The sequence below is a fragment of the Lytechinus variegatus genome, chromosome 4 (genome assembly GCF_018143015.1).
Source record: "Lytechinus variegatus isolate NC3 chromosome 4, Lvar_3.0, whole genome shotgun sequence".
In the NCBI taxonomy this organism is placed as follows: Eukaryota; Metazoa; Echinodermata; class Echinoidea; order Temnopleuroida; family Toxopneustidae; genus Lytechinus; species Lytechinus variegatus.
The window spans coordinates 26865969-26878607 of NC_054743.1; the positions used below are offsets into that span (position 1 = coordinate 26865969).

At 37.2% G+C, this 12639-nt stretch overlaps 1 protein-coding gene across 1 annotated transcript in view; it reads right to left on the minus strand.

Annotated features, from left to right (window-relative positions):
- The window catches only part of LOC121413723 (ribosomal protein S6 kinase alpha-3-like), a 55752-nt gene extending 49128 nt beyond the window's left edge, over positions 1 to 6624 (minus strand). Inside the window, exons 1-2 of the mRNA XM_041606647.1 lie at positions 6446 to 6624; positions 5253 to 5300 (exon numbers count right to left, since the gene is read on the minus strand). Of these exons, the coding sequence (XP_041462581.1) occupies positions 5253 to 5300; positions 6446 to 6505 (108 nt within the window). The 5' untranslated portion in view covers positions 6506 to 6624. The remainder of the gene's footprint in view (positions 1 to 5252; positions 5301 to 6445) is intronic.
- Between the last annotated feature and the right edge of the window lie 6015 nt (positions 6625 to 12639).

Here is a 12639-nt window from a genome sequence, read left to right on the forward strand (position 1 = left end):
TTTGGTAGATGAAAATATTTGCGTTATCTGTCAGGTTGTTTGTCCTCCATCTTTGGAAAAAGATGGCATTGTGAAATAAAGTCACTATGTCCAAAACTTATGAAGTCAAGAATCAAGAAAATGCCACATTACAGAGGTAATCTATATGTTAATACTTCTCCCTCCAAATATATCCTGGATAGAGTACTTTATTACAAATACCATTGGGCTATAAACAGTTTAAATAATAAATGGCAATTAAAAAAGAAGTATGAAAGATAGCCCTAAACAGATATGATTGATGCTTTCCCTGAAAGACTTCACAACATTTCCGACAACATTGGCAAAGTTAATTGCAGTTCAATTACATGATGGACTTTTGGTTCTATAATTTATGACAAAAAATCACAGATACAGACTTTGCTCTTGTACATGTACATTAAATGCAAAATAAGCAGGAAATGAAGTAATCTATAGATTATAGAACATACCAGTAGTTTCAAACAACAAAATAGGGAACTATTACGAAAATTCCAATTCAGAACCCAATTTCACAATTTAATCTGATCTAAATACATCTGCATTCTGCACCCTTCCTATTCATCTTTGCATATACACATGTAGATTGTAAAATCACATCATTTATAGTGCCTTTACATACATGTTCATCTAGAAACTATACATGTACTTGTAGGAACCAACATACTGTACATGTATTCACAGACAATGAGACAAGTAACATTACATGGCTCATTATCAGGAGAAAACTCAATCTGAATAATTTTGAAAACAATTTATTCAGTTGGTTTGGTACTTTACCTTTGCTGTATTGGTGGCATTTGTCTAGTCATTTGGAATGTTATCTTATTGTCATGTGCTGAACTTTGATCACCGGGGTATTTGAAAGAATAAGACCCACCTAAATGTAAAACATATAGCCCGCCTCCAGTATGACCAGGGAAATCTGTACATGTTTAAAGAACATGTATGACTGATTTTTTTGTAGTCATCCCTTATTCTAGTAGCAGTTCTTCAAAGAATAAGAGCTGCAGTCATTTGAAAGAGGGAGCAAAGTGACATTTAGTGGTTTTTCCTCCCCCCCCAAAAAAAAAAAAAAGCAAAAAAAATTGATGCAGGGCTCTAAAAATCAACAAATTACATAAAGGAATTCAAGTAAAAATGTACCCACAAGTATTGAAGTCCAAGTATATATTGGCATTTGATTTTGGGTTTTCATTAATATAATAAAGGCAAAATAATTACCAAATCCTGAAATTGGCAAACTATTGTACATTGCCTACTAAGCTTGTTGTACGCAAGCAAATGAGAGGCTGAATGTCAAACATTCGTACCACTGCACAGTTCAGGAAAAGGTGACGTCAGTCATGTCACTATAAAAATATGATTCAATGCATTGCATGCACGTAGATTACCAGAGCACACTGATACCAGACGACCAGAACACATTGGTACCAGATTACCAGAGCACATTGGTGTACTTGCTACCAGACCAGTGCAAACTGGTACCAGATTACCAGTGCAAACTGGTACCAGATTACCAGAGCACATCAACACCAGATTACCAAAGCATATTGGTACCGACTACAAGGACGAATTGGCGCCAGACTACCAGAGCACATTGGTAGATGACCAGAATACATTGGTACCAGACTATCAGAACACATTGGTAGTGGTACCAGAAAACCAGAACACATTGGTACCAGACTACCAGAGCACATTGGTACCATACATGTACTTGCTACCAGACCAGTGCAAACTGGTACCATATTACCAGAGCACATTGACACCAGATTACCAAAGCATATTGGTACCAGACTACATGTACAAGGACGAATTGGCGCCAGACTACCAGAGCACATTGGTAGACGACCAGAATGCATTAGTACTAGAATATCACAGCACATTGGTAGTGGTATCAGAAAACCAGAACACATTGGTACCAGACTACCAGAGCACATAGGTAGACGACCAGAATACCAGAACACATTGGTACCAGACTACCAGAGTGCATTGGTAGTGGTACCAGACTACCAGAGTGCATTGGTAGTGGTACCAGACTACCAGAGCACATTGATAGTGGTACCAGACTACCAGAACACACTGGTACTGGTACCAGACTACCAGAGCACATTGATAGTGGTACCAGACTACCAGTGCGCACATTGGTAGTGGAACCAGACGACCAGAGCACATTGATAGTGGTACCAGAATACCAGAACACATTGGTACCAGACTACCAGAGTGCATTGGTAGTGGTACCAGACTACCAGAGCACATTGATAGTGGTACCAGACTACCAGAACACATTGGTACTGGTACCAGACTACCAGAGCACATTGATAGTGGTACCAGACTACCAGTGCGCACATTGGTAGTGGTGCCAGAATACCAGAACACATTGGTAGTGGTACCAGAATACCCGCACACATTGGTACCAGACTCCCAGGGTGCATTGGTAGTGGTACCACACTACCAGAGCACATTGATAGTGGTACCAGACTACCAGAACAAATTGGTACCAGACTACCAGAGCACATTGGTAGTGGTACCAGACTACCAGAGCATATTGATAGTGGTACCAGATTACCAGAGCACATTGATAGTGGTACCAGACTACCAGAGCATATTGATAGTGGTACCACACTACCAGAGCACATTGATAGTGGTACCAGACTACCAGAACAAATTGGTACCAGACTACCAGAGCACATTGATAGTGGTACCAGACTACCAGAACAAATTGGTACCAGACTACCAGAGCACATTGGTAGTGGTACCAGACTACCAGAGCACATTGATAGTGGTACCAGATTACCAGAGCACATTGATAGTGGTACCAGATTACCAGAGCACATTGATAGTGGTACCAGAATACCAGAACACATTGGTACCAGACTACCAGGGCACATTGGTAGTGGTACCAGACTACCAGAGCATATTGATAGTGGTACCAGATTACCAGAGCACATTGATAGTGGTACCAGAATACCAGAACACATTGGTACCAGACTCGCAGGGCGCATTGGTAGTGGTACCAGACTACCAGAGCACATTGATGGTACCAGACTACCAGAGCACATTGGTTGTGGTACCAGAATACCAGAACACATTGGTACCACACTACCAGAGCACATTGGTAGTGGTACCAGACTACCAGAGCATATTGGTATCAGATTACCACTACCAGAACACATAAAGCATACTACCAGAGCATACTGGGACCAGACACCAGTGCACACTGGTATTATACTCACAGGGAACATTGGTACCAGATTTAGTGCATTTTAGCATCAAACTTCATTTACCACGCATATTGGTTCCCAGACCACCAGTACAACATAGTTCGAGACACATGGATTTTGACCAGTACCAGTGTACAGATTATCGGTGCACAATGCATTGTTGTCAGACCACTTGGGGATATATTGGTATCACACTACAAGTGGATGAAGAAAAATATTTTCATCCCTCCCTGTCATTCCCTCCTCCTTCTACCTCTTTCCCTCCTTCTTTGTCTAGATATAGACTGTGGCTGCACATTGCTAGAATGGAGAATGTCATACATGTAAATAAGTGCTCGCAAGCCAGAATCAAATGGCTGTCTCTGAAGAATATTTTTAGCACTCTACTCTTCTTTTATATATTTTTTGAGGGGATTGAATTGAAATTACCCATCTTAATTGCTTACAAATATAAATTAGTTTTTTTTTTAATCTTCATCAATATCTGCCACAACCAAACCTATTGCACACAACAACCTCATTGAACAACAGACAAAAAGACTTTGTGACATCAAATGATAAAAGGTAAATAATCAAGTCACATTACACTATTAAGGAGAGTGACTAAGTATGGTTCAGAACAAACGTAAGCAACAGATGAAGTTGAAGAAAAACATGCCAAGGCAAATTTATGTCAACAAGAACAAGGAGAGAAGGAAAAAGAACACAAATGACCAAAACAAAAAAAAAGTACTATAGCCCCTTTTCTGAACTATGGTTCCAACTAGGCCATGGTTTTGTGCTAAAATAATGAAAGCCAAGCATATTAAAAAATAAACAAGCATTTTATACTCTATTACTTTACAGCATTACTTTTCGATTGTTACAGAAAAAAGTATTGTAGCTACATGTATCTCTGCCCAACTATTCAACTGTTTGAGTATCATAATAAGCTGTACTGGCTCCACAGAAACGTTGTTAGCGATAACAGAGACCTCAGTTACAACTTGGTAATGTCGCAGCGATGCCTCATGTCACAACACGCTATCTACATCTTGGTTCGTTTGACCTCACGATTTGAAAGATGTGACTGGGCCTACTGTTAGTGCTCTGCTAGCGCTAACAACGTGTTTCTGTGCGGCCAGAGCTGATAAACTGAATATAATTCAAATCATTTTACATTTATATAATTAATACAAAGATTCCTGTAATTTGATTGGTTGAAAGCCATTCAATATTTGATCCATTTTGTACTGCATGCAAATTTTATTTTCCATTGTACGGCAACCGTGTATCTTTATTTTTCCATTTCATGATTCAGCTCTCTCCCTCAGTGTGTACCACTGAGAATGTGTGTGCAGTACTGTGTACAATATGTGTGTGTCTGTTCGCATCAAAGTAAACGCATCAACAATCCTGACTGTGCGCGCCACAAAAGAATGAAAACAATTTCATACATGGGGAAAATAATCATGTTATGATCAGAGAAAGTGAGTTGCTGGACAAAGGCAAATATTTTGAAATTCCACCTGCTTTTTCTCCCTTCTATTTTGCCAAATAACATGATCGAGAAGAGTTGTTTTAATATAAACAAAATGATGCAAGTCTTCATTTGTCCATTATGCGACCTACTGTATCCACTCTTGTTGAAAGCTCAGTTCAACCCATTGCATGAAGCCGTTAGGCCGAGTGCAATGGATTGAACAGAGCCTGAAGATAGATTCCATAATGAACTCATGTTCATCCATCATTAGTATATATTGTATATCTATAAACCACAAATTCAAAACAGAAGTCAAAAATAAGGTCCAATTTGTTCCTGAATTGTAAACAGAAGAGACAAGGCTAATGACAAATGTTATTTGTTCTCTGTTTATTCCAGATTTATTTTTGTACATATCTTGATTTATTTGTTGATATAAGTCTTGAATGGAATTAAATATCAGGAACAACTGTGTTTGAGGAGAAAATTGATATCTACACTTATACAAAAAAAAACATACTACTACCTAAAAAAATTAGAGTACTTACAGGCCCATGGCTATTGCTGTCATCCAACATTTCTTCATGACTTTTCCCCTGCGAAGAAAAAACAGTGACATCATGAGCTTCTATAAAATAATGCAGTCATAAAGTAACATTCAGGATTTTACAGATTACAATTATTTGCCAACGTTCCTTAACCAATTTGGGTCTTGTACTCTTAAAAGTCTCTCTAATTTGACTCTGATGGCTTTAATATAAAGGGGGGGAGGCTATGTCCATGATATCTGGCATTTTAAATGAAGTTTTAGTCATACAAGTAGGCCTATCGTTCCTTATCAGTAGAGGCGCACAGCCAATTTGGGACACTGTCTCCCATGCAGATTATCTCCAATATCAGAGATATTTGTAAAGAATTTGGGTATCCAATTTCGAGACTGAAATTTCCATTGTTTACATTTGTGGCAAAAGGACTACCATGACGGTAAATGGAAATGTGATAAGCAGATTCCTCAAGAAAAATTACCCCTTTTCACCGTCTACTTTTATTCATTTTTTTTTTATTCACCTTTTGTTTTTATAAGATTTTTGTTATCATCCACATACAAAACAATTGGGCTTCTGACCTCAGTGAGACAAAATTCTTGAGGGAAAAAAATTATGTTTCTTGTTGGTGAATTTGTTTCTATTGTCTTTTTGTACACATGTGCCAAATCTCAAAAAGATTGAGCAAAATGCACAATTTTCTTGGGGAAATGTAAGAAGTTGAGTATGAACTATAAATTCAGTAGTCGAGTTTAGGCCTTTATATAAACAGAGTCACAGGGCATTGGCCTAGGCTTAATCCTGGATGAAATACAGATTTTTGGTTATAGAGGTATCAACAAGATTACTGTAAATAAGTCAGTGTAACGTTTCTCAATTTCCCGTCAAATTTTATTTAATGATTCTGGAGGCAAAAGCAAGTTAATTAGTCTAATTCCATAACCATGACATGATTACTGGAGCATGCAATTCTAGGTCACAATCCTCAAATTTAAAGATCTGTCACTAAATAATGAGGCAAACAATAGATGGCAATGTCAACGTGTAGTGCAACGGTGCCACCTCAGCTGTTCCGGTGCCATATATCGCGACGGAAGCAGCCAGCCAGTAGCCTCCAACATTGTTACATTGGTAGGCCATCCCGATTCACGATTTACTTTTTAAAACTGATAATGATAATGCCTATTTATATTTACCTCTGCTAATTGTTTTACTGGCACTTTTTGCCAGGGGTCCGCTAGCTGGTGCAGCGGCATCTTTGAGTGAAGTCCAAGGAAAATTTTGGGAGATTTCAATTGCTTCCAGGAAGAAACCAGTTATTGGAAGAGTCCCCCTATATCGCCAACACCAATTCCGCGATCCGGTATTGGTGTTTTACGCTATTGTCAATGCAATATGGACGATATAGCACAACTTGAAACTCAGATGGCGCTACTCCGCTAAATAGTAGCTTCTGTGGCAGGAATTTTTCACCTCTTCCAAAAAAGTAGATAATTGTTTTGCATGTCTCTTTTGGAATAGCAGTGGGGGGAGTGGGGGACCAGGAGATAAGGGATAAATGACAGAGCCAAACACCTACCCAAGTTGCGTAAAGATGGGGGACTTGGGTGCCCCTCAAACAATCAAATAAATAAATGAAAAATGAAAAAAAATAATAATGATAATAATTTACTCTGAATCCCTTTTAGACAGCGAATCATTTTCAATGAAAGCTAATTCTATTGGTATACAAATCACTTAATAATTTAGCCCCAAAATATTTTTCTTATTGCTTAGAAATTTATGTCCCAGGTAGAAGAACTAGATCTTCTCCGAAGATCCACATATTCAACTAAACGAAAATGGACTGGAGATAGAACCTTTACTGTTGCATCCTCAATGGACCAAAATCACCAAGTGAATCATTCAAGTAGTCTGTGAAAACTTTTTCTTTTGTTTTAGGCAACTGTTTTCATTTTATAAGTCCATCTTATTGACTATGAATACTGAATACTCTGTACAGCTAAACAATCAATTATTGTTTTGGCAAGCCCAATCATTTCCTCTATATTCACATGCAGTCAGCTAGATCTGGACTTGTTATATCTAATTATACATGAATATAATATAGCCACCGAGGCAAGTATTAATATGCCCCTCATTTTCATTTGTGGTGGTGACTATCATGACTGTTCGTCAGATTCAAACTTTTTTTTTATTTCCCCCTTTCCTTCTTTGCTTTATTTTTTAATTATTTATTTTTTGGGAGCCGGGGAGCTCCAAGTTCTGTAAAAGTGATGTTATAATTGCCGGGGCACCTGCCGACCCCGACGCCGGGGAGGGGGGTCATTACGTCACTGACTAAGTGCTTGAAAACACGATTCTACGCCCTAGCAATTAAGTATAACTTATATGTTTGGTCATGGTTTATCAATCTGTGAAGAAATGCATGTCCTAGCTTTTTCCTTTATTCTTATGTAATCTTTTTGGCACTATATTTGCCCGCCCCGGCCCCTTAACTTACACTAGCTTAATGTTTGTAAATTATTCCAAGAAATTTGGATTCCTCTTCATGGAAAACAAGCGAATCAATGTTATGCCATAAGGCAAGTCTCTTACAAAGGAAAAAGTGAACGATGAAATATATCGACGTGTGATTACAAATGGAAGAGTTGAAAATTTTAAACAAGAAATTCTGGTCACTGATTGGTCCTTACTTTATAATCTTGATAATGCGGATGAAAGTTACAATGCGGATGAAAGTTACAATCAATTCTTAAGCATATTTAGTAAATTGTATGAATCTCATTTTCCTCTTGTTCGGTTGAGTAGAAAAAAGAAATGCAAGAAACCTTGGATCACTCAAGGACTCCTAAAATCTATTAATCACAAAAATAAGCTCTACTGCACATATATTAGACATAAAAATGAGGTCAATAAAAGGAAATATGTAGACTATAAAAACAGATTGACGAATTTAGTTCGTAAGAGTAAAAAAAGTTATTATGATGATGTCCTTAGAAATACACAGAGGGACATTCGGAAGACCTGGTATCATATTAACGGTTTACTTGGGAGGGGGAAACGTGATCCCATACCAGATGAAATGTACCATGGGGAACAACACCTAAAATCAAACTTGGATAAAGCAGAATATTTTAATAAGTATTTTATTAATTTGCCTAGAAACATAAGCAAAGAAATTCCGCCTGTCCAGACATCATTTGAAAATCATTTGTCACCCCAGGACAATCCATCCTCCTTATTTTTAGACCAACATCTGCACATGAAATTGTTAACATAGTCTCAGCTTTCAAACCATCTAAGTCCTCAGGCTCAGATGATATTTCTCCTAGAATTATAAAAGATTGTATTCATGTTATTGCAGATCCACTTTGTGACATATTTAATAAATCAATGTTTCAAGGGGTGGTTCCTAACAAGTTAAAAATATAGCAAAAGTGGTCCCAGTTTTCAAAAAGAATGATCGCAAATGCATTGAGAATTATAGGCCAATTGCATTGTTGCCAATATTCTCAAAGATTCTAGAGAAAATAGTTTACAAAAGGTTGAATGAATTTTTGCTTATTAATAAAACTATTATCCCTCAGCAATTTGGATTCCGTAAAAATTGCTCCACCAGTATGGGTGTTTTAAATTTAATCAATACAATAGTCAGTGCAATTGATGGTGGGAAGTATTGCCTTGGTATATTTTTAGACTTGTCAAAAGCTTTTGACACAATTGACCACAAAATTCTCTTGAAAAAACTTGTACATTATGGCGTGCGAGGTACAGCCTTAAATTGGTTTAAAAGTTACCTGGAAAATAGATTACAATTTGTTACTGTTAATGGTACTAAGTCACAATCAGGTAATGTAAAATATGGTGTACCACAGGGATCTGTTCTTGGCCCATTGTTATTTTTGATCTACATTAATGACACCATAAATTCGTCTCAATTATTTACATATTCTCTTTTTGCTGAAGATACTTGTTTATTATATTCTCATAAGAATATTCACACTCTAATGCAAACAGTTAATACTGAAATAAGTAAACTTTTTGCATGGTTTTGCTGTAACAAATTGTTATTAAATACTGGTAAAACACAATATGTATTATTCAGGGCTAGAGGAAAGGTTATCCCTGATGGTGTTAATCATTTAGTTGTTGGTGGTCAACAGATAAGCTGCAGTCAACATGTGCAGTTCCTCGGTGTTACGGTTGATGAATTTTTATCATGGAAAAATCACCTTGTGTCTCGGAGAGTTGGAGTAATATCCAAACTTCGGTTTTTCCTCCCCCAGCAGACCCTAGTTACTCTATACAATCCTATTGTCATGCCTCATCTCATGTACTGCAATATTGCTTGGGGGCACACTTTTAGGACCCATATACATAAACTGCAAGTTCTTCAAAAAAAAGTTGTTAGATATATAACATACTCAGATTACAGGTCACCAAGTACTCCTTTATTTTTGCAACTGCAAATTTTGCCTTTCAATGAGATGGTTTCTCTTAGTTGTGTAATATTCATGTTTAAATGTCGATCATGCCAGTATACATTTTTGTCTGATGTGTTTGTGGAAAATTCTTCAATCCATCATTATCATACTCGTCAAGAAACGTCCATCAGCCATATGCTCGAACCCAAACTGCTTTGAAATAATTTAAAATAGTCTGTGTTAAAGAATGGAATAGTTTACCCAATGATATAATTAAAAGCTCGACTCTATCTCGATTTAAAATGTTATGTAAAAAACGCCTTTTTGACAGATTGCAATCAGGTACTACATGTACATGAGTCAAGAGGAGTTAGCCATGAATGTCATGAATGATATGTCCATGCGTGCGTGTGAGTGTGTGTGTGTGTGGGGGTGTGATGTGTGGGTGTGTGTGTGCGTGTATGTGTGTATAGCTGAAGGGGGGGGGGTTGTCTGTAGTTACTTACAACATTGTTCATCATTGTACGTTAGTTATACTTATTGTAGATATGTTATTCATCGCTACAGGGGCCCTAGCTGTTAACAAGCTGTGCTTCAATGGGGTCCCAAACCTAATCAAATATTTGATGTCTTGCTTTATACCCAGGGTGACCAGACGTCCCGTATTTCCCGGGATTGTCCCGTATTTTGCTTCTTTGTCCCGGCGTCCCGACAAACCCTTCCCGGGACGCCTATTTGTCCCGTATTTCAGAATATTGAACAAAATATATTTAAAAGTGACGAATTTTCATCAAAATAACCAACAGATGACGAAGCAGAGACAACAATAAAATCGATTTGCAAGTTCTACGGTGATTTTCTTGCTAACCCAATACATCGTAAACTAACTGGCCTCCTGCCATTGTGTGGCAGGCTACTAGCTAGGCATGTAGGATCTGAGCAGATTCTCTCCACCAAACATGCCAAAATAATCACAAAATCGGCGGGAAATTTGTATGACTATATTATGGGTTCTCAGATTACTGATTTGGAGATGTAATCTCGGAGGAACAATTAAGTTATTGAGTTTTCATAACTAGATCTAGTTGTTTCAGCTTTCGTTTTGAGTCTTGTTGTGTATGATGCCGCGATGTTTCATCTAATTTTTAAGTAAAAAAAAATCACTTTGAAATTTTATTCATTTCTAAAACATTATTTTTAATTCTAAAATTATATTTGAAAAACACCAAATATCATGATTTTTGTTAGATGATTGGATTTTTTTGCTTGAAGTTTGAACTTTTTTCCTCTTTCTTTCTTTTCTATCCTTCTTTCTTCATCCTTCTATCCTTCCTGCTTGCCCGTTTTTGTTCCATCTATCTTTATTTCTTATTTGTCTTTCCTGATCCTTTCTCTCTCTGTTCATTTTTCTTTCTTTCCCCCTTTTTCTTACCCGTCTTCTTTATCAAATTTCCCTTTTTATATTCTTTCTTTCTTAAAACTTTTTTTTCTCCCCCCTCCCTTCCTCTCCTCTTTCTTTAAATTCTTTCTCTTCCATTATGTTTTCATTCCCTCCTCACTTAAATTCTTTCTCCCTCTCTTTCCTCCTTTCTTTCATTCTTCATTTTACTTTTCCTTCTAATTCTTTCCCTTATTCTTTATCTCCCTCCCTCTCTTAATTCCTTCCTTCCCTCCTCCCTTCTTTCTCTGTTTGCTTCTTTCTTTCAAAGAATGAAGGAAACATTTTTCTTTCCTTCATTCTTTCTTTCCTCCTCATTTTCTTACTTTTTTTTCTTTCTCTCCTTTTTGTTGTCTTTCACACATTGTATTCTTCTGCCATTCCTTTCTTTTTCTTTCTTTCTGTATTCAATTCAAAGAATGACGGTAACATTTTTCGCTCTTTTATTCTTTCTTTTATTCTAACTTTCTTTTATTCTTTTTTCATTTTTCCTTCATTTTCCCCTTAATTTTTTCTTTCTTTCTTCTCAATTCATCTCTTTTCTTTCGTCTTTTCTTTCTCTCCTTCATTCTTTCGTTCACTTTATAATTTTTCACAGGTGTAACCAGTGGCGTAACTACGGGGGGCATGGGGGGGGCACGTGACCCCCAATCGGCTGGCCCAAAAAAAAGGGGGGGGGGAGAGAAAAAGAGGGAGAAAGTGAGAGAAACGTAGTGGGAAGGAAAAATTATTGTTAATTATGTTATATTATATTATTATGTTATATTACATAAAAATAAAAAAAGATATCATAACTTTATGAAACATAATTTGCTCAGGGCCTATGTCTTCATTGTTCCTGATGCTCGCATTGTCTGTTTAACGAGATATATAATCCTGTTGTACTAAAACTTAATATCAAACATTTCACGTCCGCGCTTACGTTCGCATTAGTGGATTAGTGAGATATGTCCGCTCTTCATGAATTCCTAAAACCAGTCCCTAAAATGTCCCTTTTTCTGATCTGAATATAAAAAAATTCAGCTTGCGCTCGCATCATTTGGTTAGTGAAATACGCATGGACTACGTGAATTCCTACAAACAAGCCTTAGAATGCCCCTCTTCAGGTGTGAATTTCCTAATTTTTAACTCGCGCGCGCTCCCAATATTTGATTAGTGAGAAGTGCATGTTAATCATGATTACAATGACTACAGGTGCTTTATGTGTTTGGATGCATATAATTCTAAAAAAAATCAGCAAGCGCTTGGTACTCGCATTAGATTATTATGGTGAGATATGTATACTCTTAATAGATTCCTACAATATAGTCCTTAAAGTGTCCGTTTGGGGTCAATATATACAAAAATTTCAGCTCGCGCTTCGCGCTCGCATTATGTGATCAGTAACATACATATTCGTTTAATGACACTGTCCTTAAAATGTCTCTATAGGTCAGTATACCTAGCAACTGAGCGCGCTTCGCGCGCTCACTAGGTGAATCAAAATTTTTGCTGGTGCCCCCCAATGCCGTGATCGACTCAAGGT